At 40.7% G+C, this 27,960-nt stretch overlaps 1 protein-coding gene across 3 annotated transcripts in view; it reads left to right on the top strand.

The window, feature by feature from the left end:
* Positions 1-242: 242 nt before the first annotated feature.
* The window catches only part of znf423 (zinc finger protein 423), a 162,842-nt gene continuing 135,124 nt past the window's right edge, over positions 243-27,960 (top strand). For all 3 annotated transcript variants that reach the window (XM_044035599.1, XM_044035601.1, XM_044035602.1), the window contains exon 1: positions 243-1,587. In XM_044035599.1, the coding sequence (XP_043891534.1) occupies positions 1,548-1,587 (40 nt within the window). In that variant the 5' untranslated portion in view covers positions 243-1,547. The remainder of the gene's footprint in view (positions 1,588-27,960) is intronic.

Below are 27,960 nucleotides of genomic sequence, written 5' to 3' on the forward strand. Positions count from 1 at the left end.
TAAAGTGATGTTTTTATGGTCCAGAACCTCTTCCACATCCTTTTTTTTTTTACTGTAATCCAACCCATATTTTCCCTCTGCCTCTTCCCTGAATCCCTGTTGTAGTGGCAGCATTTGGCCTCAGCTGGGCGCTGTTGCCTAACACACCCTGCTCTCTCACTCTCTCTCCCTAACTCTCTCTCTCTCTCCATCAGCCCTGCCTTCTCTCTCTCTCCCTCTCTCTCTCTCTCCTCCTGCTTCTCTGCCTCAGCCAACCCGGGCTGTGCCGAGCTGCTCCCTGCGGGATCAGAGCGCTCCCCCGCCGGGACCCTTCTCTCACATCCCCCTGCTGGGACGCGGCTACATTTCCAGCCAAGCACTGCCTGCCTTGGCTTTATTATGTGTGTCTGCGCCGCAGCCCCGCCAGCAGAGGCAGGCAGAGGAGGAGGAGGAGGAGGAGGAGGGAGACTGGTAGCCAGAGTCAGGACAAAGAAAAAGCAGGGAGACAGAGGCTAGCGGAGGGTTAGGACTGGAGCAGGAATATTTAGGCTGCTGCTGATAAGGCATTTGGGGAATATTAACGGGGGGAAGAAAAAAGGGAGGTTGTAAACGCAGTGATTCCCCCTCGGGGCGGAGATGCAGGGGAAGAGCGCAGTGTCCACAGCACCAGACCAACACCACCACCCTCACTGCCGGGTGTAGAGTAGCGGGGGACGGAGCGCTTTCGGAGCGAAGGGCAAACAAGACTCAAGTAGTTCCGATAAACTATAAAAAAAAACACAACAACAACAAGATGAAGAAGCTGCAGGAGCGCGCGTAAACGGAGGCTGAAAGGGCTCTGAGCTCCACACTCACGCCACATTATCTCCGCACCTGGATCATCGTTACGCACCGCTGTGCCACCGCAGACCACGCGCTCTGCCTGTCACTTTTCTCACTCATCACCGCGCGCCGGACGCTGCTCAGGTGTGCGTGCGTGCGTGCGTGCGTGTGTGTTTTTAATAGAATTTAACCGCGCGCGTGGCTGGCAGGCAGCTCGCGCTTCCACCGCGGAGACTACAGCCGGAGCGGCACGAGCGCACGGGGCTGCAGCCGGAGACGCGCGCGCGGGGTTAAAAGAGACGAATCACGGGGTGAGGAAACGGGAGGTTGTCGCGGCGAGTCAGGAGAAGAAGAAGAAGGAGGAGGAGAAGGAGGAGAAGGAGGAGGGACGTGAACGGGAAGTTGTTGCCGTTTTGTTCCACAGGTTGGGGGAAAAACGCACCGGAGGAGCCGAGCGTCGCCGCCTCCTCCTCTGCGCCGCCGCCGCCGCTTCGCTCCTGGCGTGTGTGCGGTTTGTTGTCGCCGGACGAAAACTGTGTCTCAGAGAGTGAAGCTGCCGCATTGCAACAGGCGGAGCAGCAGCAGCAGCAGCAGCAGCAGCAGAGAAGTGGTGGAAGAGAAGGAGAAGGAGGTACAGGAGGAGGAGGAGGAGGAAGCCACGGTGTCCGCCTGCATGGTTTAACTGGAAACACTGAAAACAAGCGAGAGAATCAACGCAATTCAAAGACAAGAGTCCGGGAGCAGAGATGTCGAGGAGAAAACAGGCCAAGCCGCGCTCCGTGAAAGGTAAGACAACTGTTTCCTCTTTGCCTCGTGTGAACGCGCACGCACTTGATCCACGAGGGAAGCCAAAATAACCAGTGAAAAAAAACCCAAAACACGTTTGTCTGCCAGAATTCAATTTCATTCCACCCTCCTCCTCTCTGGAGGTTTGTTTGTGTTCATGTGTTCACGTGTTCATGTGTTCATGTGTGTAGTTTTACAACAAACACAAAACCCAGTGTCACACAACAGTGATGAAGTGAAATCACTTTAAATCAAGTGACTGAGGAGGATTTGAACACAAAGTCTTTCACAGAAGTTCAGTCCACATTCATTCAACATCAGAAACCTAAACACAGCTCGAAACATCACGTTAAACAATGTGGATAATTATTGTGATTAAAAGTCACCTTTTATGAGGATTTACATCATTTGCTGTGTTGACACTGAGGAGCATCACATCATGATCTATATTGTAGTTGGATTAATGCCTTGCTTTTTGCATTCGTGGATGATTTCCAGACAAAATGAGCAGAAACACAAACTCCACATTTCTCTCTTTGCCAGAATTGAGCACAGCAGTGTTGTCACGTGAATCTCACTCTATAGTTTTCTATAGATTCATAAAAAAAAGACATGAGAGGAGAGGAGGGGGCACGGACTTCACCACCTCCACATCCACCCCTGGCACCAGCCCTGAGTTGGACACGACACTGTAAAAAAATGCGGCTAAAACAAACGTTTTTATTTTCTGCCTGAAGTGAGTTACACTGTGTGTTTTCCACTTGTTTACAACAGAGCTGCGTAATCTGGATTAGACGCACACTTTGTTCCTCCTTTTTTTTACGTTTTTGACGCCAAACGCCGTCAAAAAGTGACACAAAGTTCAGTTTTGGATGACGATCGAAGTCTTCTTCACTGTTATCAACAAAACTTAAACGTTTAAAATCAACACAGCGACAAAAAATCTTCAGATTGTGTATATTTACTTTATTCATTACTCATTTGTAAAATGTATAAATTACACTGCAGCGCAGACGGAAACAGACCAGAGACACAGAGTGTCATATTTGTTGTTATTAATCTCGGATTATTCTCGTGTTGTGAAACAAAACAAAAATCAATTTTTTAATTTCCACGTTTCCGTTCATTTAAAGCGGCCACAATCAAAACGTTTATGACATTCGGGATGTGGTCGCCGCCGTCGTCGCTGCCTCCCGTGAACCTTGACCTTAACCTCGATTAACCCGCACTTTTACGATGAAAGCCATTAGCGTTTGTTCCTGTGAAGTGAAATAAAGCTCCCGTTTCCATTTCCCATAAAAATAGGATTCATGGCCGCTCACGGGTGAGTGGGCATCATGCATGAGGGCATGTTAGTGGCCTCAGTCTCCATGTTTTCCTTTATGGGACCCAGATGGGCAACGGGACGAGCTGACCATGTGGTTGCCACCCCCCATCCTCCATTTAACCCCCTCACCACCATCGCCATAGAAACCAGAGAGGCTTCTACTGTCTGCGACTGTGTCAGGGAAGACAAACCAGTTTGAATTTCACGTAAAGTGAGGAGAACAACGTCTCTGATCATGTAAAAGCAGCAGCGTGCTGTTCTCTGAGGACACTTTATGTCTGTGTTCATGAGCGTTTGTACAGAATATAGACAAAAAAGCTCCACTTGCTTGACAATTACGATGAGAAGCGCCATTTTCTGACCATTTTGGTGTCAGTTTAATGACGTACTGCTCTCTGTCTCCCTCTTCCTCTCTCAGTGGTACTGCAGCTCTTCTTCTTTTTCTTCTCCGTCTTCTCCACTTCCATTTCCTCAACGTTTTCCTCAAATGTTTATTACAGCGAGGTAAAGACACGGGACAAAGACGTCTCAGGTAGCTGGCAAACCAAAGACAGTAGATTAGATTAGATTAGATTAAACGTCGTTTCTAAATTTACTTGTTAACCCTTCTGTGGCACGTAATTCCTAAACGGTTGAGTAACTGCCATAAAATTAAAAAATAAATCCAGGCGGCCTGAATATCATGATGGTAGAAAAAACCCATGAATTTATCAGTAAAATATACATTAAGTAATAATATATAATATGACGTGTAACTAAACTGTGGAGAGGGAGCAGGTAAACTGTCAATAAAGATCGCTGAAGGTTTTTATATTCTTGCAGTGTTGGAGGAGGAGTTATGCTAATGATGGCCCCTGCGTGTCATCGAGCCAAAGCTTAAGACACGCCCTGAAACAATCACTCGATGACTAAATGAATCGTCAACTATCTTGATATTATCGGTTAATCGGAAATGTGAATATTTTCTCCGTTTCTTTGCTCCATAAATCAAAGAAATCATTCAAACTCAATCGTTTTGGTTTGTGGACAAAAACAAGACGTTCAAGAGCGTCATCGTTTCCAGGTTTGACAAACGCGATCATCGTTTTTTAACGTTTTCCGACATTTAATGGACCAAACGATGACTTTATTGATCGTGAAAGAAATTGACAGATTAACCATTTGTGATGTTTTTTTTGTCCTCAAAACTGAAACTTAAAATCTTAAAAACCAATGACATCAGTTAATTCACCTGTCACTCATGAGACTACGTCTTAATTATTTACAATCCCTGTAATAATCTGACATTTTGATCACGAAACTTTCTGTACAACACATTTGACACCACACTGTCAAATGCGATCTATACTGACACTCAGTTATTGTGTGTCCGTTGTGTTTTTGTGTGAATATGTAGTTGATTTGATTCGATTAATCAGTTTAGAATCAGGTTTGTTGGTTTTGTGAGGCTCTGTTTGTGTTTGTGTTTGTGTGAGCGATTATATCCGTTTTCTCTGGCATAAAAACACTGCCCTCGTCAGGACCAGCCGTCCTCATGGAGACTGAAACCTGGTCCTAATGAGGTCAGAGCCTCATTTCTGAGGAGCTGTGTTAAAGTCCAGCACTTAAGGTTTGGATTGTGGTTTATATTCAGGCTAAGGTTAGGGATTAAGTGGTTATGGTTAAGATTAGGGATGAGTAGAAGTGAGCGGTGTGTCCTGAGGAGGAGAGCGGTGCAAACCTGTGTGTGTGTGTGTCTGTGTGTGTGTGTGTGTGTGTGTGTGTGTGTGTGTGTGTGTGTGTGCTGGCGTGTGTGTGTCTGTGTGTGTAAGTAGAGGCTTAGCTTTAGTCAACAGTCGAAGCGGAAGCGAGAAGCAAAGCTGAGGCAGAACGACCACCACTCTCCTCTGTGTGTGTGTGTGTGTGTGTGTGTGTGTGTGTGTGTGTAACGCAGCCCTTGTAGTCCGGCTTGCATAAGCATAAGTGTGTTTTGTGTGTGTGTACTCATGCGTGCGTGTGTGTACATGTGTGTTGCTATCTGCCCTCCGCACCTTTTCCCTCTTTGACAGCTTGGAAAGACGCGGGATTGAGGGGGAGGAGGGAAAGGGGGGTGAGTTGGAGGAGAGACAGATAGAGGAGGAGGGTACGGTGTTTTGGGGGGGTGGTGCCCAGTGGCGCAAAGCAGGTGAGCGGAGCAGCGGAGGAGGAGGGGGAGGAGGGGGAGGAGAGCGACGGTGAGCAGCGTCGGCGTGGGGATTATCTGTGTTTTCGTGTTCCTCCGTCTTTCAGCTGCTCACCCGTCTATGACCGGCTGGCTCGGCCACACAGACTCGCTGTGGTCAGCCGGGCATGTTAACACAACAACAACACAACACAACAACAAACAAGCACAAAAGTCCTCGCCTCGCCTCGTCCGTCTGCGGCCGTGGACTCACCACGACTCTTCTCGTGCTCTGAGCTGAGCTGGTGTTTGTTTTGTCGCGGGGACACCGGGGGACGAACGTGTCCAAGCGTCCGCGTGACCCGCTAAGAACTTGGCAGTTGACTCGCTGTGGTCACCAGTGTGTGCTTTGACGTCGTTTGGATAAGAAATACAAGAGATTTTGGCAGATTTACGCTGATCTGTGTGAAGGAACTTCCCCAAGTTACTGCTCTAATGCACGATGGGTCGATATTGTCATTAAAATGTTTAAACGTCTGTTTCTTATGTTTGTTTATTTGACACCATCAAGACGACGAGTGATGAGTACGAAAAATCTTATTATTATTATTATTATTATTATCCGTCAAACTGGGATTCCGACTGTGTTGCACTGAGGAAATTTTTGTGCTACCCACTGAACCACCGCGTGGCTTTGACTGTAGTAGAGCTGCCACTAATGACTCTTTTCATAATCGATAAATCTGACGATTGTTTTCTCGATTCGTCGATTAATCGTTTGGTCCATAAAATGTCAGAAAACAGTTGATCGGTGTTTAGTAGGTAATAGTGCGCTCTTTGTGACATTATTAATGTCATTTGCCCATTTTGGGGTGACGGTGGATCAGTGGTAGAGCGAGACGTGTTTCACCTGGAAGGTTGTGGGTCCGATGCCCCGGCTCTGCTACTGTAAACGTTGCTATGTCCTTGGTCAAGACACTTCACCTCAATATTGGGTAAGAAAGATGAGAGCTGGCGAGAGTGATGCGGGGAAACGAGCTGTATGAATGTGTGAGTGAATGGTTGTGAATGGGTGAATGGCAGAAAATCCCCGAATCGGACGACAGGATTTATTTTTTCTTTCTTTCACGATCGTCTCCTCAAGGTAGTGTCTTGAGGAGACGTCAAAGAGAAAGAGCCTGTCAGACTAGAGCAGAAGTCTCAAAGTATGGTCCCCGCACCACTGGTGGTCCGCGAGCAAGTAACATATCATGTTTTAAAAATGTTTTTTATGGGTTAAGTGGTCTTGGTCTAACATGTTGGACTTGTTGTTGTCGTTGAGCGTCGCAGAAACGCGAGTCAAATAACGTGCGGAATTGAACGTCACTTTATTCGCAGCCCTGCAGCTGATACGCAGCCTCTCTTATTGTTGTGCGGCTCTCACAATAAGAGCAATAACTCAACATATGCAGGGTGACGGAGATATTGTCTCAATAAAAAAAAACACAAGCAGATCCACTTTTCTATGTCGATTAAAAGGAGAAGAAATAGAAATCAACACTTAGAATAGATAAAAATATGCGATTTAAATATTTGAATTGTTTGACAGCACTAGTTAAGACACACCTGAAAGATCTGATCACTGTGGTTATTTAAAATGAGCAATGAAATGATTGTCACATGTTTAAAATGACGACCGCGTGATATTTGTGAGACGCGGAGACGCTGTCTTCCGTCCGTCGGGACAACATTTCACCTGCAGTTGTTATCTCTCACACATTCTTATCGTCTCTGTGTATAAACGCTCTGTGAACTATTCTCTTCCTTTGATGGATTCACTTGACCAGTGATGAGACCTTGTTAACAGCGCGGGGGACGTGACTAATTGCGGCGCGTTAATTGAACGCGGCGATGAGGCCGTGAGACGAGCTGATGAGGTGAGAGAGGAGGAGGAGGAGGAGGAGGAGGAGGAGGACACACACACACACACACACACACACAGAGAGCGGCTTCTTCCTCGTCTTCTTATCAAACTATTATTTCAGAGGATTAATCCGTTTTTAATGTGTGTCTTTAGCGCGTGCAGCAGAAACCGCCTCTGTCTGCTCTCGCCTGCCTCGCCTCGTCTCTTCCTATCGCCTCCCCCGAGTCTCTCATGCATTATGTAGCGATGATTATTACTTAATTACACATTAATAAATCCGCTTCATTTGCAGGACATTAAGCGGGGAGTTGAGCGCATATGACAAGAAGACGGAGGAGGGAGGAGGGGAAGAGTGGAGGAGGAGGAGGAGAGAGGGAGCACTTAGTTTTTAGCATTTATTTGGTTTGTTTAGCGCGTTGTTTATGGTTAGTGGAGCCAAGTGAGTCCTTTGACCAAGAGGGAGAGGAGAGGGGGAGGTTGAGTTAACTGTCGCCTTGTGTTGAGCCCAAAGCTCTTCAGGGCTAATGGCATCATTTCCACTCCATCTCCTCCTCCTTACATCTCCTGCTTCCTCAATTTGTAAGCCCTCTCCTTTTTCTCTCTCTCCTCCTTCTCGGGGAAAATCCTCACATTCTTCATTCAGCGGTTTGTCCTTCAAATGGATTTTTTTTTTTGACTGACTTTTTGTCCGTTTCCACCGCTCAATAAATCCCCAAATAATCTGACATCAATGCAACACCCGAGTGAGAGGATACTGTAATGATTAGATTAAAATACACTGTGTGACTGTAAATACTCGGGCTGAAACAATGCTCAAAATCTATTCATCGGTTAAGGTTTTTTAAATGTGAGTATTTTCTTTATAGTTTATAGTCTTTATAGTCTATAGTTTTTTTGTGATATATCTTTTACATGATATTCTCATTTTCGTCCGAATCACATATTGTGAAATAATGATAACTGAAGAAAAACAAAAAAAAAAACACGCAAAAAGTTAAAAGTGCAGGATTTTTAGAATCCTAAATTTTTGGATTTAGGATTTATTCACAACATAGAGAAAGGTCAAAGGTCATAAAGTCTACGTATTGAACGTGGATGAGTCATTATCCCACTGTGAACTCCGTCTTCTTCAGCTAAGGTAAAGTCTTTCACCACAACCTGTCTTGGCAGATGGCCGCACATCTTTGAGTCTGGTTCTGTCAGATTTCTGCCTCTCGTGTTTGCTCTTTGTGTGAACTGTTGGGTTTCTCTGCTCTCGATGATCTTCTCTTTGTACAGCGCCTTGAGATGATGTGTGTTGTCATTCGACACTACACAAATCAAATTGATTTGAATTGAAGAAGCGTTGCCGGCGAGTAATAAACAAATACCGGTATTTGCCCTGGAGTGTCGGTTATCGTATTGCACGATGAAGGACGAAGATGTCGCACCATAGTCGATGTTTGGACCCACGTCTAATCTAGATTAGCATTACAACTCTGGTCATTATCAGCTGATTGATTCATGGTTTATTAAAATGTCAAAAATGTTACGTGTAACCAACTATCTGAAGTCCAGAGTTCATTTTATTCAGTTTTTCCCCCCAAAAAGAATCACTTTAGATGATCAGAAGAGCTGGACTCGTCTTTTCACGTGTTCCTCCTCGCACTTCCTCACTTCTTTTTTTTTTTTTTCATGACGGCGTCGTCTCAGTTGACACAATGTTTCATGCGAGTGTGTGATTTGAATCTAATAAGAGACTCTGGGATTGTAATTATTCATCGCCTGGAGTTAAAGTTATTGTCAATTAACTTGAAGTTAACAAGCGCCCCGAACCTGCCAAATGTGGCTAAACATTAATTGTGCTGGGAAATGTCGTGAAGAACCAGGACCAGGTTTTTTTCAGAAGTCAGATTTTCTTCACGATACAGAGACTCAGGAGCGTTTTCCATACTTTCTACCATTTTAAAACATTTTACAGGGGGAAAGATTTTCTGGTTTCTTTGTTTAACAGAGAATTCAGTAAAATTGGTTCATCTTGGTTTTGTACACTCAGAACTTGATATCTTGATATTTTTTTTTTAACATTTTCCAACATTTTGTGGACCTGACAGTAATTGAGAACATAATTTAGAAAAGGAAATAATCTTTAGTTGCAGTTTCTGTCTGATTCTGGGCAAATTAAAAGACCATGTCATGTAAATGTATCTGATTGTTTTCTGTGCTTCTGATGAATTGGCGCCATATTTTTGTTGTGGATCAGAGTTTCAGCTGCCAATGTTTGTCTTGTTGCTTCAGACCCTGTTCAGACCATGTTTCAGACCCCGTTCAGACCTCGTTCAGACCCTGTTCAGACCCTGTTCAGACCTGGTATTAACAGCTGTTGTTCATGCACATTTGTTTCAAGTACATTTCTCAATCCGTCCTCAAATCTGATCACAAAAACCACATTTAGAGGTGGTTTTAGGACACATTTGAACCCATTCCCGAGCTGCAAGAACACAATCTGCCTTCAAGACGATCTAGAATCTGTCTCCTCTTTTAAAGTTTTGGTTTTCTAACGATTGGTGATGGAGTAAGTTTCTCATTCAGTTCCTACCACAGTTACCTCTTCAGCTAAACCTGAGCTTTTTGACTGACTGAATGAATGAATGAATATTTAAGCTTTATTTATAACCTCAGGAAAAAACCATGTTCATTTATTGACTGTTGTTTTTTGTTGTAGTTAAATAGTGATTTGAAGTTACGGCAGCGTGAATCACTCGCACATCTGCAGAAAAACATGGCTTTGTGCTTTTTAAACAGACATGACATCAGTGTGTTTGAATAAAAGGCTGGGGGGGGGGCAGGGGAAGTCCAGATCTGATCTCACGTGATCCAGGACTCTTTTTAAGGCCAGGTTCAGTCAGATCACGGAGGACAGATGTTAACACCAGGTATGAACGGCCACCTCGGGTCCAAACGGTTGCGTCACCGTTGCTCAGTGACACCGTCTGGTCACGTCACATGTACATCACACTACTTACTCGTCTTTTTTCTCTCCTTCTTTCTCTCTTTCACCATCTGGCTTTACCATTAGATCAGTTTTAATGTCACCCTTTGGCAGCGCACGGAGACTTTCATAGGGCGACTGGCTCCTATAAAACTCAGAGACACTACACATGTGGCTTGAATTACCGCGAAGACAACAGCGGCGTTTTTTTGTTGTGGCTTTTTGTCCAAAAAGACGTGCGTTTACCTTACGCCGTGTTTGCACAGCTATAAATAGTGTAATCTAAGCTCACTCAGGAAGACAAAAGCGTGTATTGGCTTTGCATTAAGACTCGCTCAACCATTAAATGGCTTTTCTAAGAGCTTTGTTAGGAATTCCATTGACTTTGCAGCAGGGGGTGGATTTGAGGTTTTGGTTCTTCTTCTTGCTGTTTTTCTTCTTTTTTTTTTTACTCTTTTTTTTTCCCAAACAGGACAAAACAAGCTAATGTAATTGGTGATTGGTGGAGCCCAGCAGCACCACGCGTGGAATTTAACTGGAGTCATGTGGATCTGCTCTCAATTAGAAAGCAAATTAGTGATTACAATTGAAGGCGCGGAGAAAACTGAGGCTGTTTAAGGAATCTGGAATCTGCTCCTCTCTCTGAATGAAATAATCATTTACAGTTTTCTTTTCGTTTGAAGGAAAGTCCCGCTTTTGTCCCGCCGGGGCTGCGGTGATTAATCGATGGTTTGTGGATGACTTAATTTGACATTTAATTGTTTTTGGTGAGCTCTTGTTTTAGAGTTCTGTGACATCAGTGTTTTAAAATGTTAATATCCTCTCCTCCTCAATAAGCTGAATATCTTTGTTTTTAGGTTTTTGAATGAATCTTTTGTGTCATTTATCTTATTGTTACCTTTTATTTGCCTCATTAAACAAAGCAAATATTCAGTCACTAAATCAGTGAAATCTCATTTGATGTTGCTCTTCCATATGTGCAGAAAAACTGCAGAACTTTCCCAAACTTCCCAAATGTAGTAAAACATGTCCAGCTTTGTACTTGAGCAAAAAAAACACCACAACTTTGTAAAGTATCATCACAAACTCAGTTTGACTATAACTGATAATAAATATATCATCTGTTAATTTACATTTAGTGAAGAACCGTAAAAAAAACATCACTGCTAACTGGGGTTGAAAAAATCCCCCAATTTAAGTTTCCAATCTCATGGAAAGTTTCTGGTAATTTACTGTGAATTTTCCACCACTTGGTGTAGGAGGTGCTGTGTTATTTGCCCTTTTTTATTCTTTTGTAAAAAAGGAATAAAAACAACCACTGAAACAAAGGCTAACGGTGTTTGTGTTGCCACTTGATGAATCCAGATCAGGAACAATCCTTCATCGGGTTTAGTGGTGAAAAAAAAATAGAAAGAAAGAAAAGTCTTTTTGTTAGAAATAATGAGTAGGAAAAGGTCACATCATCTGGTAGGCTTGGTTAGCTTTTGATTGTGTCTGTTTGTGTGTGTGTGTGTGTGTGTGTCCAGAAAGGGTGAAGTCCCTGAGTGAGGTGTGTGTGTTTGCCAGCGACAACTCCTTATCAGCAGCTCGCCTGGTGTGTGTGTGTGTGTGTGTGTGTGTGTGTGTGTGTGTGTGTGTGTGTGTGTGTGGTGAGTGTGTGTGTGTGTGTGTGTGAGCAGGGCATCGGGCCAGTGCTGTGCCATTGTAGCAGCTTAGCTATCCTCACTTATCAGCCACAAACTCACTGGACCTTAAAACACACACACACACACACACACACACACACACACACACACACACACACAGCCTGTAAATCCCCTCCCATCACTGGACTCCTTCTAAGTTTTCTATAAGTCCATGTTTTCAGTCTCACTTTTCCATTACACAGTTCTAGCGTGACTCGGCTCGGCTTGACTGACTCCATCAGTGATAGAACCTGGTACCTGGTTCTTTATTTTTAGCACCTGCTCTGACGAGGTTCCAAGCGAACTGAGCCGACACTAAAATGTGACACCAACAGACTGAGAGTGTTGTCACTGGAAGAGTCATGAGCCAACAATGTCCAACTGTAGACCGCAAGACTTAAAAATCTACTTGTAATTCCAAATTTTACTTATAGTTACAAAATATACTTACAATTCCAAAATCTACTTATAATGCTAAAAGCTACTTATAATTCTAAAATCTACTTATAATGCTAAAAGCTACTTATAATTCTAAAATCTACTTATTGCTAAAATCTACTTTATAATGCTAAAATCTACTTATAATGCTAAAATCTATAATTCTAAAATCTACTTATAATGCTAAAATCTACTATAAATTCTAAAATCTACTTATAATGCTAAAAATCTACTTATAAATTCTAAATCTACTTATAATGCTAAAAGCTACTTATAATTCTAAAAATCACTTATAATGTTAAATCTACTCTTATAATCCCTAAATCTACTTATTAATTCTAAAATCTACTTATAATGCCAAAAGCTACTTATAATTCTAAAATCTACTATACTAAAAAGCTACTTATAATGCTAAAATCTACTTATACTAAAAGTTACTTATACCCTAAAAAATCTACTATAATGCTAAAAGTTATAATTCTAAAAATCTTACTCATGATGTTAAAAGCTACTATAATTCCAAAATTCAATTTATAATGCTAAAAGCTACTTATAATTCTAAAATCTACTTATAATTAAAAGCTACTTATACCCTAAAATCTACTTATAATGTGCTAAAAGCTACTGCTATAATTCTAATCTACTTATAATGCTAAAAGCTTTATAATTCTAAAATCTACTTATAATTCTAAAATCTACTTATAATGCTAAAAGCTACTTATATTTCTAAAATCTACTTATAATGCTAAAATCTACTTATAATGCTAAAATCTACTTATAATGCTAAAATCTACTTATAATTCCAAATCTACTTATAATGCTAAAAGCTACTTATAATGCTAAATCTACTTATAATGCTAAAAGCTACTTATAATACTAAAATCTACTTATAATGCTTAAATCTACTTATAATGCTAAAATCTACTTATAATGCTTAAATCTACTTATAATTCTATAATCTACTTATAATTCCAAAATCTACTTATAATGCTAAAATCTACTTATAATACTAAAATCTACTTATAATGCTTAAATCTACTAAAATCTACTTATAATGCTAAAATCTACTTATAATTCTAAAATCTACTTATAATTCTAAAATCTACTTATAATTCTAAAATCTACTTATAATGCTAAAATCTACTTATAATGCTAAAATCTACTTATAATTCTAAAATCTACTTATAATGCTAAAAGCTACTTATAATTCTAAAATCTACTTATAATGCTAAAATCTAATGCTTAGGTTTTATTCTGAAAATCTCCTGTTTCTCTCTCTCCAGCCTCTGGCTCCACTCCACTGTGGCTGTGCTAAACGAGCTAAGCTAAGCTAAGCTGACCTAACCCAGCACTGGTGCTATGTTTCTCCTAGTCTGAGTCTGAAGTTTGAATATTTAAAGATTGAAAATGTAGCAGCTGCTGGTTCTGTGACGTCTCTGGAGAACGTTTGCATGAACGTTGTCACACTTACGTACGTACGGTCTGTGCTTGTGTAGCTGTCGCTCATGTTTATGATAAATCACGGAGAATTGACATGGGAACAGAAACACAATCTTATCGTTTTTAGTTGTAGTTACACGCATGTTTTTATCATTTATACACACACACACACACAAACTTGTATTTATATCTTAATGAGGACATAATGCATTTCCTAAACTCCTTACCCTAACCTTAACCCTAAAACCAGGTACCCTTAACCCTGAAAAAACCCTTTAAAGTCCCAGACAACGACGGGTTTTTATGTTTTTTTTTTGGACCTCACAAAGATATAAATACAAGTACACACACACACATTCCTATTCTGTACATTAAATATTAGTGGTGGGGGCAATTAGTAGTGCTCCTCTGCACACCTGGTTGATGCATAATATATTTATTAGGCTAGAACCCCCCCCCACACACACACACAGGTTTTTGCAACTATTCTTGTTAAGAGACTCCATCGACTTCCATTAATTTAACAGCCAAAACAAAGCATTATCCCTAACTTTAACCCTCTTATGATCATCATGAGGATTTATTTTAATTTCATGGCTGTAGAATTGTCAAAAAAATGTCCAATAATTGAGCTCTTCTGGATTGGAAGTGGGAGGGGCTTCAAAACAGACCCCAAAAACCTCAATCAGGTCATCTGGGGCCAGGTTTAACGTACATGAAGGAATCACACGTTCATTAGGTTGGAATGGTCAAAAAAGTCGACGACGACTTTCCCGTGAATTCCTACAGGAAGACCGCCATCTTGGATTGAGCGCCGATTTTGGCAACCAATCGCACCAGTGGGTATTTTTTGTTCATTAAAATCTCGATATGTGCCGAATAGATATTTTGACGGTAAAACAGCCTAAACAGCAAAAACAGCCTTTTCTCACTTTTGTGCTGATTTATTCATTTATTCAATCATTCTTTTTTTTTTTTCCTCCGCTCGCCTTCAGCCTGTTGTGGTTGCATTTCATTTAAAACCCACACACACACACACATCCACCATGAACCCAGACTAATGTGCATTGTGGAGTCTTGGACAGAACAAGCTGCTTGTGTTGTGTTTCTCTTTTATTGGACACTCGGCCGCCTCTTTGTGCTTCGCCCCTCCGCGGACTCACCGGCGCTTTCTCCTCTTTAAGCGCTCGAGCCTTCAGTTGGTTTTTCCAACTCCTTTCCATTCACCTCCCAGTCAAAAGGCAAGAGCGTCCTGCGGTGAGACACACAATGGAGCAAGAGCGAGTGAAAGTAGCCCAAAGTGTGTGTGAGAGACGGGGTTGAATGCTGAATAGTGAAAGAACATGTGCTTTTGCACCTGTTTTTGTAAATACATAATCAATCTTTATCGTAACCGACATTGTGGAGCACATTTTAAATCTTATTTAATGACATAAATTGTACATTTTGTAGATGTTTTGTGAAGTAAATCAACATTAATTACAGTATAAAGTGAACACGCTGGCATCTCAGGGCTTCGTTGTGTTGCACTTAAAGACTCTTTGGCTGCTTAATGGCAGTTAAGTGATTTCCATGCGTTCGCGTGCATTACTTTCGTCTTATATTTACAGTGTTGTACTATATTTATCACACTTACAGTAAGAATCACTAGTCGCTCTCGTGAAGTAGCATCATGTCAAAACTGCGTCTTACTGATGTTATTTTCTTAATTAATTGATCGTGTTTTCGGTCCAGAAAAGAGTAAAAAATAGCTTAATATTTCCCAAACATTGACTCGGGCTGAACAATTCATTAAGAATTCAGAATCTCAATATAAGACTGAAGACTGAGCGTCTTTGTTTCCTCACAGGTCATCACACAGTGATCGCCAAATCATTATATCGCAGTCGCAATTTCCAGGCAAATAAAATCACAAAAATTAGATGTTTATTCCAAATCATTCAGCCCTCTAAAAAAAAACAAGAAAAAGTGACTCCATGGGTGTTTTTCTTTTAATTTTTAGGACATTTTGGTCCTTTAGAACTCCAGATCACAACATGTCAAGATTTTGTTTTGCAAACCAAAGACGTTCCGTTTTCTGTTTGGATCAAAGAACTTAAGCCTCAAAATGTCAGTTTTTTGATTATTTTAACCATAAAGGGCCAGAAAATAATCCTGTAACTAAGTGTTTTTAACCACTTTTCCAGAATAACTTTCAATATCTGGCAGTTGTTTACAATTTACTGCATGTTAAAATACTGTTTTAACAATTTAAAATGAAGGTAAACAAAAAGGTTTTTGCGTGTTAAATTTGAAATTTCAACATTTAAAATAACGTTTGTTTGAGTTTTTGTCTCAATAATCCAAAAACGGGCCAAAAACCAGCAAAATAGTTGGTACTTTCCAATCGAAGAATGGAGTCGTTGTTGCTTCTTTGCGCTCCGCGGTTCTCAAACTGTGGTACACGAGCTTCCTCTGGTTATACATGGTGGAAAAATCAAAGTAGAAAATGAAACAAATGACACAAAAGATTTTAAATAAATGAAGTAATCACAACTTTACCTCTCGCTCCATCTTAATCTGATTTCACCAAAGTATTTTAACGTTGGTGATAATTGTGTTATTTTGAGAAACCACTGCTTGTCTATTTGCTGTATTGCGGTTTTTTTTTTTCTTCCTCTGGATGAATAAATCCAGCACTGACACGTCGAAGCTCGGGGATCAAACCTGTGTTTTTCTGGCTGCAGCGGTCGGTTCAGACGGACCACAGTGACTGGTTGTACTGAGCTGAAGCAGCAGCAGGAGCAGGAGGATGAGGAGGATGAAGACGAGGAGGAGGATTCTGCTCGTCTACATCTGGTCCCTAATAAAAGCTTCATGTCTGTATCAAGACACCGTGAAACAGGGAGATGGAGTTGCAGGGAAAGTGCTCGAGTGGAAAGAGAATATGAGATCGCATGGCTGAGAGTCGTTGGGAAGGTGTGTGTGTCTGTCTGTCTGTCTGTCTGTCTGTCTGTGTGTGCGTGTGTGTGTCTGTGTGTGTGTGTTGTTCAGTACAAGCCTGTTTTTAAAAATGCAGAAGTACTGTGTGCTTTAGAGTTGATAAGCAGTCTGGGGAGCAGCTTCTCCTCTTCTCTTCGCTCCTCAACTTTTTTCCTGACCATGAAGCAACAAAATACCACATTTGTAAAAGTAGTTAAAGGTCCAGTATGTAATACTTGAGCTCGGTTATTCGTTGTCGCACTTTTTTTTTCCAAAACAAACTCAAGCGTCACAGCTAAATAATCAAGTTTTTTTTGTATTTCCAATAATTAAAGTAAGCTCTTTCATTTTCCAGCTTTTTAACTCTTTTTTTATCACATAAGCCTCTAAATGTACGATGCTGCTGTTTTGCTTCTTTTAACCATAAAAGGGCCAGAAAATGACCCTCCAGTTGTTAAAAACGATTTCAAAAGGTTTTTAAAAATTTTAAAATTTTAAAAGCAAAACAAAAACCAAACCAGAAAAACATGGAAACTATGTTCAGTTATTTTTCCAACTCTTATAGATCGCACAAACGGTTGTGTAATTACGGTAATGCAAAGTGCGCTTGTGCAAATGTGTCGTCTGCGATGCGCTTGACGTTGAAGGGTTAAATGTGAATATTTGTGGTTTCTTTGCTCCATAAAACAAATAAATAACTAAAACTGCATATTTTTTGGTTGATGGACCAAATTAGACGTTTGAGAACAGAATGATTTTTTAAGTTTGGGAAAAACAGTTTTTTTCAGCGTTTTTTCCTAATTTCCTGACATTTCATGGACAAAAACTAAATGAATTATTAACTATTTGGTGAATCCATTTTCAACAAGTGTTCGATAGCTTCTACACTGCGATTATGTTTGGTTTCTTTACTCCATATGACAAAAACATATTTGTTCAATTCAAATCAAATTCAAATCAACGTTTTCTAGAACAAATAATCGATTGATCCAGAAAATAACTGGCAGATTAATAGATTACAGATTACAGAGTAATTGTTAGTGGCTGCTATAAACTTGTGATGCGTAAAAAGTGCATCTTTTAAATATTGCATTCACTAATTATTGAACATTTTGAACTTGGAAGTTGGACGATTTGATCTTTTATTTTTTTTGTCCACCTTCATGTTAAAACATCTGTTGCTAAGCAAACTCCGCTCACTGGCTGGGATCGTATTTGTTTCCAGGCAACATCGACTCGTATGAATATTTTGTCATGGAGCAGTGGGGAAAATATAAGATTTGATATTAAATCATAACAATACGCCTTCCAAACTTTTACCCTGAAGAGGTTTTAGAGTACACTTTAAAAAAAACATTAAACGGGCATGTTTTTTTGGGGGGGGGAGAATTGCCTAAAAAAAAAAAGAATGGAAAGTGTGTTTTGTCTGTAGGATAAAATATGTGATTATACTTCTACTGAAAGAAAGAAAGAAATAAACACACCAGGCACCACAGGCAGTATGTGTATATTTTTCATGTTGGTCCCAGAAGCCGAGTGTCGTGCGAGTTAATCTGTCCGCCAGCGATACGCCGTGACATAAAGCCGTTTATTTCCCCGTCTGCTCGCTGTCTCTCTCGCCCTGTAATGCCTAATCAAGTTTGTATCAAGCTAAATAATGCCGTAGCGTGAAATTGGTGTCTTCAGTCAAAAAGCCTGTGCGACGAGAGACGGCAATTATGCAACATCCCTCCCTCCAGCCCTGTACTGCTCCTCTTATTCATGTTAGCCCGCTCTGTCTGTCTGTCTGTCTGTCTGTCTGTGTGTGTGTGTGTGTGTGTCTGTCTGTCTGTGTGTGTCTGTGTGTGTGTGTGTGTGTTTGTTGGTATTTGTTTCTTCTTTTAAGAGCTTTTTTATGTCATAAACACTGACCTTCTCAGGACCAGTAGTGCTCATGGAGACCAAAACCTGTTCCTAATGAGAACCAGGAACATATTTTCTGAGGAAGTGGTTACTGGCAGGTAACCTGCTGCTGATTGGCTGAGAGAAGTCATGTGATTATCCAACGTCACTGGGCCGCATACCATTTTGGATAACCAAAGAAGTTACCATTTAGTCACTTGTCTATATACATATACATATATGTATGTGTGTGTATGTATATATGTGTGTGTATATATGTATATATATGTGTGTGTATATATATATATATGTGTATATATATGTATATGTATATATATATATATATATATATATATATATATATATATATATATATATATACACATGTATGTGTATATATAAATATATATATAATATATATATATAATTTGTTGCCCGTCTAGGGTAAAACATAGATGTGTATATGTATATATATATATATATATATATATATATGTATGTATATATATATATATATATATATATATATATATATATATATATACACATCTATGTTTTACCCTAGACGGGCAACAAACCTATATATGGTGATAAAGAAAATCTCTTACCAAATGGGGCAGCCAATGGCCGAGTGGAAGGGAACTGGGCTTGTAACTGGAGGGTTTAAATTCCTGCCAGGTCTAGGCCTGGGGTACCTCCTGAGCGAGGTACCCAATCCCAGATTGCTCATTGTTAATTGAACACAGTAAATTTGACCCAGCTATGGGGGGCGGGGGGGTTAAATGGGATTAATGGGTCAGGGCGGGCACCCAAATCTTAAATCTTTGGTGACCTGGTTATGTTCCAGCAGGAGAAGCTCAGGTGTTCCTGATATTGTCGCACAAATGGAACCCCGCCATCGTTAACTTCGTTAACACCGGTGACCTGTCAAAATGGCTGCCACGGTTACCGCCTTTGTGTATTTCCTCCTGATATTGGAGCTCAGTGGTGAACTCTGTGTCTTCATTTGACTTGATGGTGATTGGAGGGAGGCGCCACACAGGGAACTTCTAGTTCAGTTATTCCTGGCTCGTTCCCCCCAGAGTCCAAGTCCTCCAGAGAAAAGCCGTCCCTCCCGTCCTCCTGACCTCTCTTCTCTTCGCTGTCCTACTCCTCATCTTCCTCCTCGCTGCCCTCCTTCACCTCTCGTCCTTCCCTCAACCTTTCATCTCCTCTGCCGACGTGTCTTTCTTCCCTCCTTTTTTAAAAGAAATAACAAAACTCTCTCAGTCTCCTCCCATTCTTCATCTCCCCGCTCTCTCCCCGTCTCTGCTGATATTGATTTGTCTTCCCGCCTCACTCTCGCTCACAGACAGAAAAACAAATGTCGGATCAGAGAGCCTCTTTAATCTCAAGCTGTGTTGTTTGGCCCTGAACATCAACTCTGTGCTCGTCTGTGTGAGGAAATGAATGTTCGGCTGTTGAGAGGTGAAAATGTTTTTTTTGGGAATACCTCATGTACAATGCATGTGTGTGTGTGTGTGTGTGTGTGTGTGTTTGAATATGTGCAGAAAATAGACCTTTTTCCCGGGAAAAGGTATCAAACATTCTGGAGTTTTTAAATGATGAGGCAAGAAAACCTTTCTCATGTGTCTTAAAACAGCAGCTGTCGCAAGAGTTAGCTACTTTTCAACAAACCCCGTTTCCAGTCAGGATAAAATAGTGATCGTTATGTCGGCACGCTGTGAAACACAAGCTAAACTGTCGTCATCACACCGAAGCATCTCAAAAGTGGCGTGTGGAAGTATTTTAGGTTTTACAGAAAACATGAGCGAGCATTTAACAAATCTGCCGACTCACCTGTTAGCTTAGCTGTTTGTTTGTTTGTTTGTTTGTTTGTTTGTTTGTTGGCACGTTTCCATTTACATCGGAAGTCAGAACTGGAAGTGACATAACCTCAGAGTATCTCGGGATAGCCATTGTTAGCAATACCACTGAACATGTAGTTTGGCCAGCAGGGGGCAGTGAAGTGTTCAGTAGAATTAGATGATATGAGCTTAAAATTATATCACGATATCGCAATCTGTACTATCGTAATTATTAGTCTGTAAATGTACCGACAGTAATATCGATGAATGAATGAACGCACGTGTGACGGAGTCGACGTTTCACGACTCAAGTATTTAAAATATTAAAATCTAGGGTATTCACGATAATTCAGGATGTTACGGTGGAAAGGCGAGCTATGAAACAGTTCGGCAAAAGACTTCCCCGGGGGCTTGAGGGTTTCTGACAACCGGGATGTCAGGTAGAGGGGAGTTAGGCTTGTTTAATGATTTTATTCTTCTAAAATGGTATTTATTAGTGATTCATTTAAGGGAATGTAAGTAGCAGATTTTGAAGTAAAAGTGTGGGCAGTTGTGAATATATGTCGCATTTTTTTTAAACAATAATTCAGTTGTTTTAAAAATGGAATACTCCAGTTAATGGACATGTGAAGCAACCTTATGAAAGTTAGTCAGTCTGTATTTGTTTGTTGATGGTGTTGGTTGTGATTGTTGAGACTGCTGCTCTAACAGCATAGCCACATATCCGTGGATAAATAAATTAAAGAATAATATAACGATTGATTAATTGATTTACAGAAGTGTAAAAGTGTAAAAAATAGTATTTTTACTACTGAAGTGAGTGGCAGACTCTGGGGATCTTATATCGGGGGTTGGTGAGGTTGCTCTAATTTTCCGAGTTGGAAATCCAACTTGAGCAGGTTCTTTCAAGTTGAAAGAACTCCCCCTCAACTCGAAAATTCCGACTTCTGACTACAACTGGAATGCACCGTTCAACCTCGAATGACCAAAAGCAAAGATGAGTCAATTCAAATATCTTTGAAGGAATAACATGTTTGTATTAGTCAATAAAAAAAGTGTTTGACCGCCCCAGGGTTGTCGGGGGCGGAGCTACGCAGGCGGTAGCCGTGACTGAAACGAAATCAGAGTCTGAGGAAAAGAGGAAAAGGAAAGGGCGAACGATGAGAGGTGACGAGTGGAGGAGAGAGACAGCAGACGGGTAAAGATAGAGAGGGCGATGGAGCTTGTCAGCCAGGCTTGTTTGGTTGTTTCTCTCTGCCATCCATCTAAGCCCTCTGCTACCTCCATCCCCTTTACACACTCTCTCAAACAAAAGCATCTACACACACACACACGCACACACACAGTCCCAAAGCCTGCTGTTTCTGGCCAGTGGCTCAGTGCCTGGGATGTGTGTGTGTGTGTGTGTGTGTGTTTATGTATTTTAAGGCTGTTTTTGTTCAGATTGCACACAGGCAGAGAGAGCGGTTTTACTGCTGATAAAAGTATTTGGTTAATCAGCTTCTGTCCTTGTCCCCTGACTAAGTGTGTGTGTGTGTGTGTGTGTGTGTGTGTGTGTGACACAGGCCATTGAAGTTGCTGTGGGTCCCGGGGGGTGGGCTGGGGACGGAGATTGGCATCAGCCTTCGGCCAGTAGCGTCACAAAGTCGTTCCTGTGGGACAGGAAGGGCGGCCAATGAGAGAATCCCTCTGGAGCTGTAGGGAGAAAGCGGGTTGGGGAGGAGGGGAGGGGAGTAAGTGGGGAAGTAAGAGGGAGGGAGGGAGGAAAAAAAAAAAGGAGTGTCGAGGATGAAACAGACACATGAAGACGGAGAGAGAGTGAGTCGGATGACAATTACCCTCCTGACTTCTGTCCAGCACCAGTTGTCAATCATGCCGCCGCACTGGGAAAAGCCCGGCCTATCATTGGCTACGTTGACCCACATCCCGCCTCTCTGGGGCTGCGTGATTGGCTGCACTGACCCGTCCGTCACAGAGATCTGGGAACAGCAGAGTCTGGGGAATAAGTGGCCCTGATACTGTGCGTGTGTGCCTGTGTTGTTTAGCAGGGAAAAGGAAAAAGACAAAGAGTTTTTTTTTTTTTCCTTTCCTATCAAGGCTGAAACTGTTTCCACGAGACGGCAGAGAATAAGAGACACGAGGGGAAGCAAACGGGAATGGGGGAGGAGAGGAAGAGACATTTTGGTGTGGGACATTACAAGGTTGCACACTGGGGAACTTTTTCTTCTGAAGATATGGACTAGAAAAGGACTACAGGGGTTATTGAGGTGGGTGGGAGTGGGTTTGGTATTTTTGCATTCAATTTCTGCCAAATCATGGTCATTTCATCTAAATTTGGACAAATTGGACCTTTTAAGAGAGGGAGGGAAATTTAGATGAGGTTGTAAAAGCAGGATGAATAGATAGTGAGAGAGAGAGAGCGAGAGGGGGGGAGGTGTGGTTGCTCAGCTGTGTATTGTGTGTGTGGATAATTAATGATAATTAAAAAAACGTGTGTAAATATTTGTTTATGTTATCATCACCATAATAAAACATTCTTCTGCTCAAATGACTACATAATTAGCATTACATATGTTACTAGAAGGCGGCAGCAGCAGCAGCATTTTTTACGAGGTTGTTGAATGCATCTTGTTAGCTGTCAACCCTGCATTACTTTCACTACCTCTCATGCACTGGAGTTTAAAATATTCAATGAATAATATCCATTGCATAGAAATGCCCATCCCCAACATGAAGTAAAAGTTTATAAAATAATTAAATGAATACGTTTCCGCTTTATTCATCTGTGCGTCTCATCCCAGACTCTGGGAATGAATGTTAGACAGAAACGAAAGTGTGTAAGCTTTTGTTTTTTCTCACTTCAGGTGCAGCGATGTAAACTATAATTAATTCTCCTCCCTCCTGAACATGTGTGTGTGTGTGAATATTTGCTGTGTTTTGCTAAAAGTGGAAGCAGCAGATGGACCTCACATATCATTCCTGTGTGACGGCTGTGGGTTACAGGTGTTCACTCACCTGAACAAGCGGGAACCTCATGTTCACCAGTGGATGTTTGTTTAAATCGCTGCCCTCAAAAAGAAACTGGCACGTTTCTACTCCGTCCATGGCAGTGTTTGACAATTTTTTATGCGAGGACCCACTTTTTAAAGATAACAACCTATCTGTAATGTAAATGTGGGTATAATTTATCACCATTTTACCGACATTTTTGTCTGTAAAAACATATTTTTGCTTGTGGTATTTAAGAAATCTTTAGTAAAAGGCTGGAAAAAATTCCAAAAAATGTATTTGATGACTCTTCTGACCGAGTCTATGTCTGTGGGACTGTGCACTGTAACAAGTTGTGACACGTAACCTACTACGTTTACTACATAAACAGACATAGACAATCACAGATAAACAAAACATACTATAGACAAGAAGAATAAGGATATAAAAAAAGTATAAAAGCTTTAACAAGAGCTTCAAAACATAATGTGGTTTAAGCTAAAACGAGTCATTTTGAAGTTCAGGAAACCCTGAATCATTTGATTTGGCCTAATTATTGCTAAATGTCATATTGTTAATATAAAACATCCAATTTCCACTTCATATATGTTTTGGTTTGGCATATTTTCTTATATATTTTATGAATGTAATGTTTGAGCTATCACTTTGGACACTCTGGCCTGATTGTGTGTCAGATAAGCTGTATTGCAGCGCAGGCATGAGTGATGTGTTGTTGGTCTGCAGGTGTGTTTCACACAATTTCTTCCTCCGTACCTGCGTTTATTAGAGACTGCAGCAGCTGGGATTCTCCCAGGTGTGATGACAAAACAGTAACTTCAGCCTTTGTCTTTGTGAGCTTCCCTCCATGTGGAAACTTTAATTTCCTCGGATGTATGTATACAAGGTTTCAGAATGTCTTAGTGGTACAGTAAACATATTATTAAGTTATGCTTATTAAAGAAAAAAAACAAAAACTGTACTACACTTCCAGGGAAATCACATATTTGCTGTTCTCATTAACAGTTAAGTATATTTACTGAAACACACACATGAATCACTTTTGACAGAATAAGGTGTCTCCAGGGTTAACGTAAACAACGGCAAAAGGCATAATTGTGTGTGTGTGTGTAGATGGGCTGTGGATTCCCAGCGGCATCTTTGTTTGCTTTTTGCGTCTCTCACACACACACACACACAGACACTCACATCCACATTATGGAGAGTGTTTCTGTGTGTGTGATGTTGTTGAGGCAGATTGTGTGATCTCTAGGTCTCTGATGTCTCAGTGATTATTGGCTCGCCCACTGCTCTGCTGCGTTTGTCTGCCGTGTGTTTGGCTCATGTTGTGGGGACCTACAACGTCTTTATGCACCAACGTTACAGGGACTTTCTCCTTTATGGGGACAAAACTCAAGTTGCCACAATCACAATATCGTGAGGTGGGGACATGTTACTTTCAGACTTTAAAGGTCATATTAAAAGAATATACACCTTGTAGGGCTCTGAGATCTACTGACTCAGGTCAGATAGTTGAGCCCAGAGTTCAAACCAAATATAGTGAAGCAGCATTGAGCTGTTATGCTGCACACGAATAAGTTCTCAGTGGAACTGGCATCAGCATCAAATGTGAATATTTTTAAATCCAGGTTAAAAACACTTGCTTTTCTCACATGCTTATGATTGAGCTAGCATTTCTGCACTTTACTTTTTTGTTTTAAAGTAATTTTAGAGTAAATTATTGTTTAATTGGGATCTGTTCAAATTGTAAATTTTAATGTTTCCTATTTTAAAATGTATTTTGTTTTTATGTAAAGCACATTGAGTTGCCTTTTTGGATGAACTGGAAAATTTGAGTGACTACGTCTTCTAAAGGTTTGAAGGCTTTGTTATAGGCTGCTAACCAGACTAGGGTAGATATAATCTAACTATGATTTTGTTAAGAATCAGACAATTAATATTTTTATTTGCTAATTATAGAGTTTTAAATTTTTTTTTTTACAAATGAACCTTTTCATCTAATGATCTGTTTCATGTTTGAATATTTAAATGATATATAATGCTATTTAATATGTGTATGTTCAATACACATCTACTTAAATTTCTCAATTTCTTGTGACACCATTCACATATATATATATTAATGTAGAGAGATCAGCTTTGTCCATCAGCTGCACTGAATTTGGCACTGGGCTGAGAAAAACCCTAACAAACCCTGCCTACAGAGCTGAAACTATTGGTCATGTCCATTATCAATTAATATATCAATTATTTCTAGATTAATCATTTGTTGTTTTGTCCATAAAAATCCCAAAAATGATGTTGAATCTCTTTCTGTGTGTTTCGTACAACTCAAATCAAAATTTTGTTCACAAACCAAGAGATTTTCACTTAACTGTCATAGAGCAAATACATTGTTATTTGCACATATTCACATTAAAGGAGCTAGAGTCAGAAAGCCACTTCAAAATCCACTTAAACTGATTGTGGAAACATTTGGTGATTCATTTAGTATCATCCCCTAGGACTTAAAAGGACAAGTGATAATACAGTCACTGTCGCGATGGAAAATGGGTTGAAATCATAGAAACATGGCAGTCAACGTGGCTGATTATATTTTGCTTAATGTTGCACCTCAAAGCCTTTAACACAAGTCAGTGTCGAGTCGGTGTGTCTTGATAAAAATGACAAAAATCTTTGCCGACAGTCGACCGCACACTCATGTCCAGTGTGGCTGCGGCCGAAACTACGCTGCCGTTAGCTTGACTTTTCCTGAGTCCGCATGAAGTGTCGGGGCTGTTAATTGGCTTATCCTGCCAATTTTTACATCTTCAAATTAGAGACCTGAGTGTGAAGGGAAGTGAGATGTACTGTGGGCGGGAAAGAGATGGACCAACACAAGGTTCAATAATTGGATGCCTTGAATATACTGTATGTTCTTCTTCTTTTTTTTGTTTTTTTACAGAAGCATATGCTTCCCCACATTTTCTGACATCCATATGCAGGTCACTCTCCCAGAGCTTTAGTTTCCCTAATGGGAGAAACCTACAGATACAGTAAATACACACACGCGTCCTGCTTTTATGTGTAAGCATGCTCAACTCGTCCCACACTGCCACACTCGTACACTTCCCCCCCCAGTGTGTGCAGGGTTCACTGTAACGGTGTGCGTGTCTCTGAGGGGGGCTGAAAGGACTCTGGGAGTCTAAATAAAGCTCCGTGTGCTTGGCTAATGAAACACGCCATATTCCCCACTGTCTCATCAAGAAAAATGGGCTTTTATTAGAGGCAGAGTTACCAGTGCATCTAGGTCTTTCTAACATCTAAAACTTTTCTTAGCTATGCAAACAACACGCACAGAATCCCTGGTGATACTGAATCAGCTTAATACTAGAAGTATGTGTCATATGATTTTTTTTTTTTTATCTCCACCGAGGAGAGGAGGTTATTTTCACCTGTGTCCATCTGTTCACTTCTTGACTTGTTAGAAAGTACGTTTCAAATAGACGTTTAAATCATCGTCAAAATGGCGATGCCGACAAAACACAACTCTTTTTTTTTTTCTTGTTTCTCAACGTAGAAGTGTTCTGATCTCGTGTTACCCGGCGACATTCCCGGGCTGCACACAGGAAGTGGTTGGTTTTATGTCCAGACCGACAGAAAAGAAAACAGCAACATTGAAACAGGTTGGAGTTTGACTTAATTTACGAAGAAGCATAAACAAAAAGATTCAGAAGTGAATTCCACTGCTCCAAAAAAATCAAAAGTTTAATGGGATGAATTCATCTTTTCCCCGCTCACTCCTGCTCTGCTGCTGTATACGTGCAAACGGTCCCTCAGGGGTTGTCCACATGAAAACAAAGTTTTTATTTATGACATTGGTGTTTTATCCACATGCTAACAATATTTCGGGAGCTCTGAAGTGCTTCCTTTTTTTAAAATGGGTCTCAGAGTGGGGAAAATAAAGCCAACTGATATGCTAATTTGGGGAAGCGATGATGTTGAGGATCATTGGTTTCTTCCTCTACTAATGCTTGGTGATTGTTTGTTCTCTGCGGTTTATGATAACTTGTATTTTCTTTCCTTTCTTCATTCTGTCTCTGTGATTGTAAACTCTGTAATGTGTCCTTATTTGAGTAAATCCTATTTAAAAAAGTTTTTACACAGCGCACATGCCAGCACGTGACAGCACGTTTTATTCTGTTTCCGTGTGGACAGGACCATAGTTGGATCTGATAGGTTTGCTTGATATAAAATAAAGTTACATGGTTTCCTCTTAACAAAGACTAAACGGAGAAAGAATATAACATTTTCAATTCAATTCAAATCAACTTACTTTGTATAGCAGCATATATTATTCAAAGTCAACATTATAGAGAGCATAGAAACCCAACAATTCACACAATGAGCAAGCACTAGGCATCAGTGGAGAGCAAAAAACTCCCAGACTATCTGCCTAGACAGGTTGGGGTGAAAAGAAATACTGTTAAATTATGTTGAATGACAACAATATCATTTTGAGGCTGTTGATCTGAAGAGCTCTGATCTCCGTTGGACAATGTCCTACATTCAACAGTAAAACATTGCAGTGGGTGATAAAACTGCACTTATGTGTCACGTCGTTTATAACCACCAGACTTTAAAACATTGTCCCCACCTGCACTTTCTGTGTACCTATTATTACTCTTTCAAAGTACTTTTATTTTTAAATTCCTCCTTGCAAACGTTGTGCTGTGCCTCTGCGACAAAGCCGCCGTCTCCCCGTAGAGATCATTACAGTTGTTTTGATTCAGAT

This window comes from Solea senegalensis, linkage group LG10, assembly GCF_019176455.1.
Source record: "Solea senegalensis isolate Sse05_10M linkage group LG10, IFAPA_SoseM_1, whole genome shotgun sequence".
Classification (NCBI taxonomy): Eukaryota; Metazoa; Chordata; class Actinopteri; order Pleuronectiformes; family Soleidae; genus Solea; species Solea senegalensis.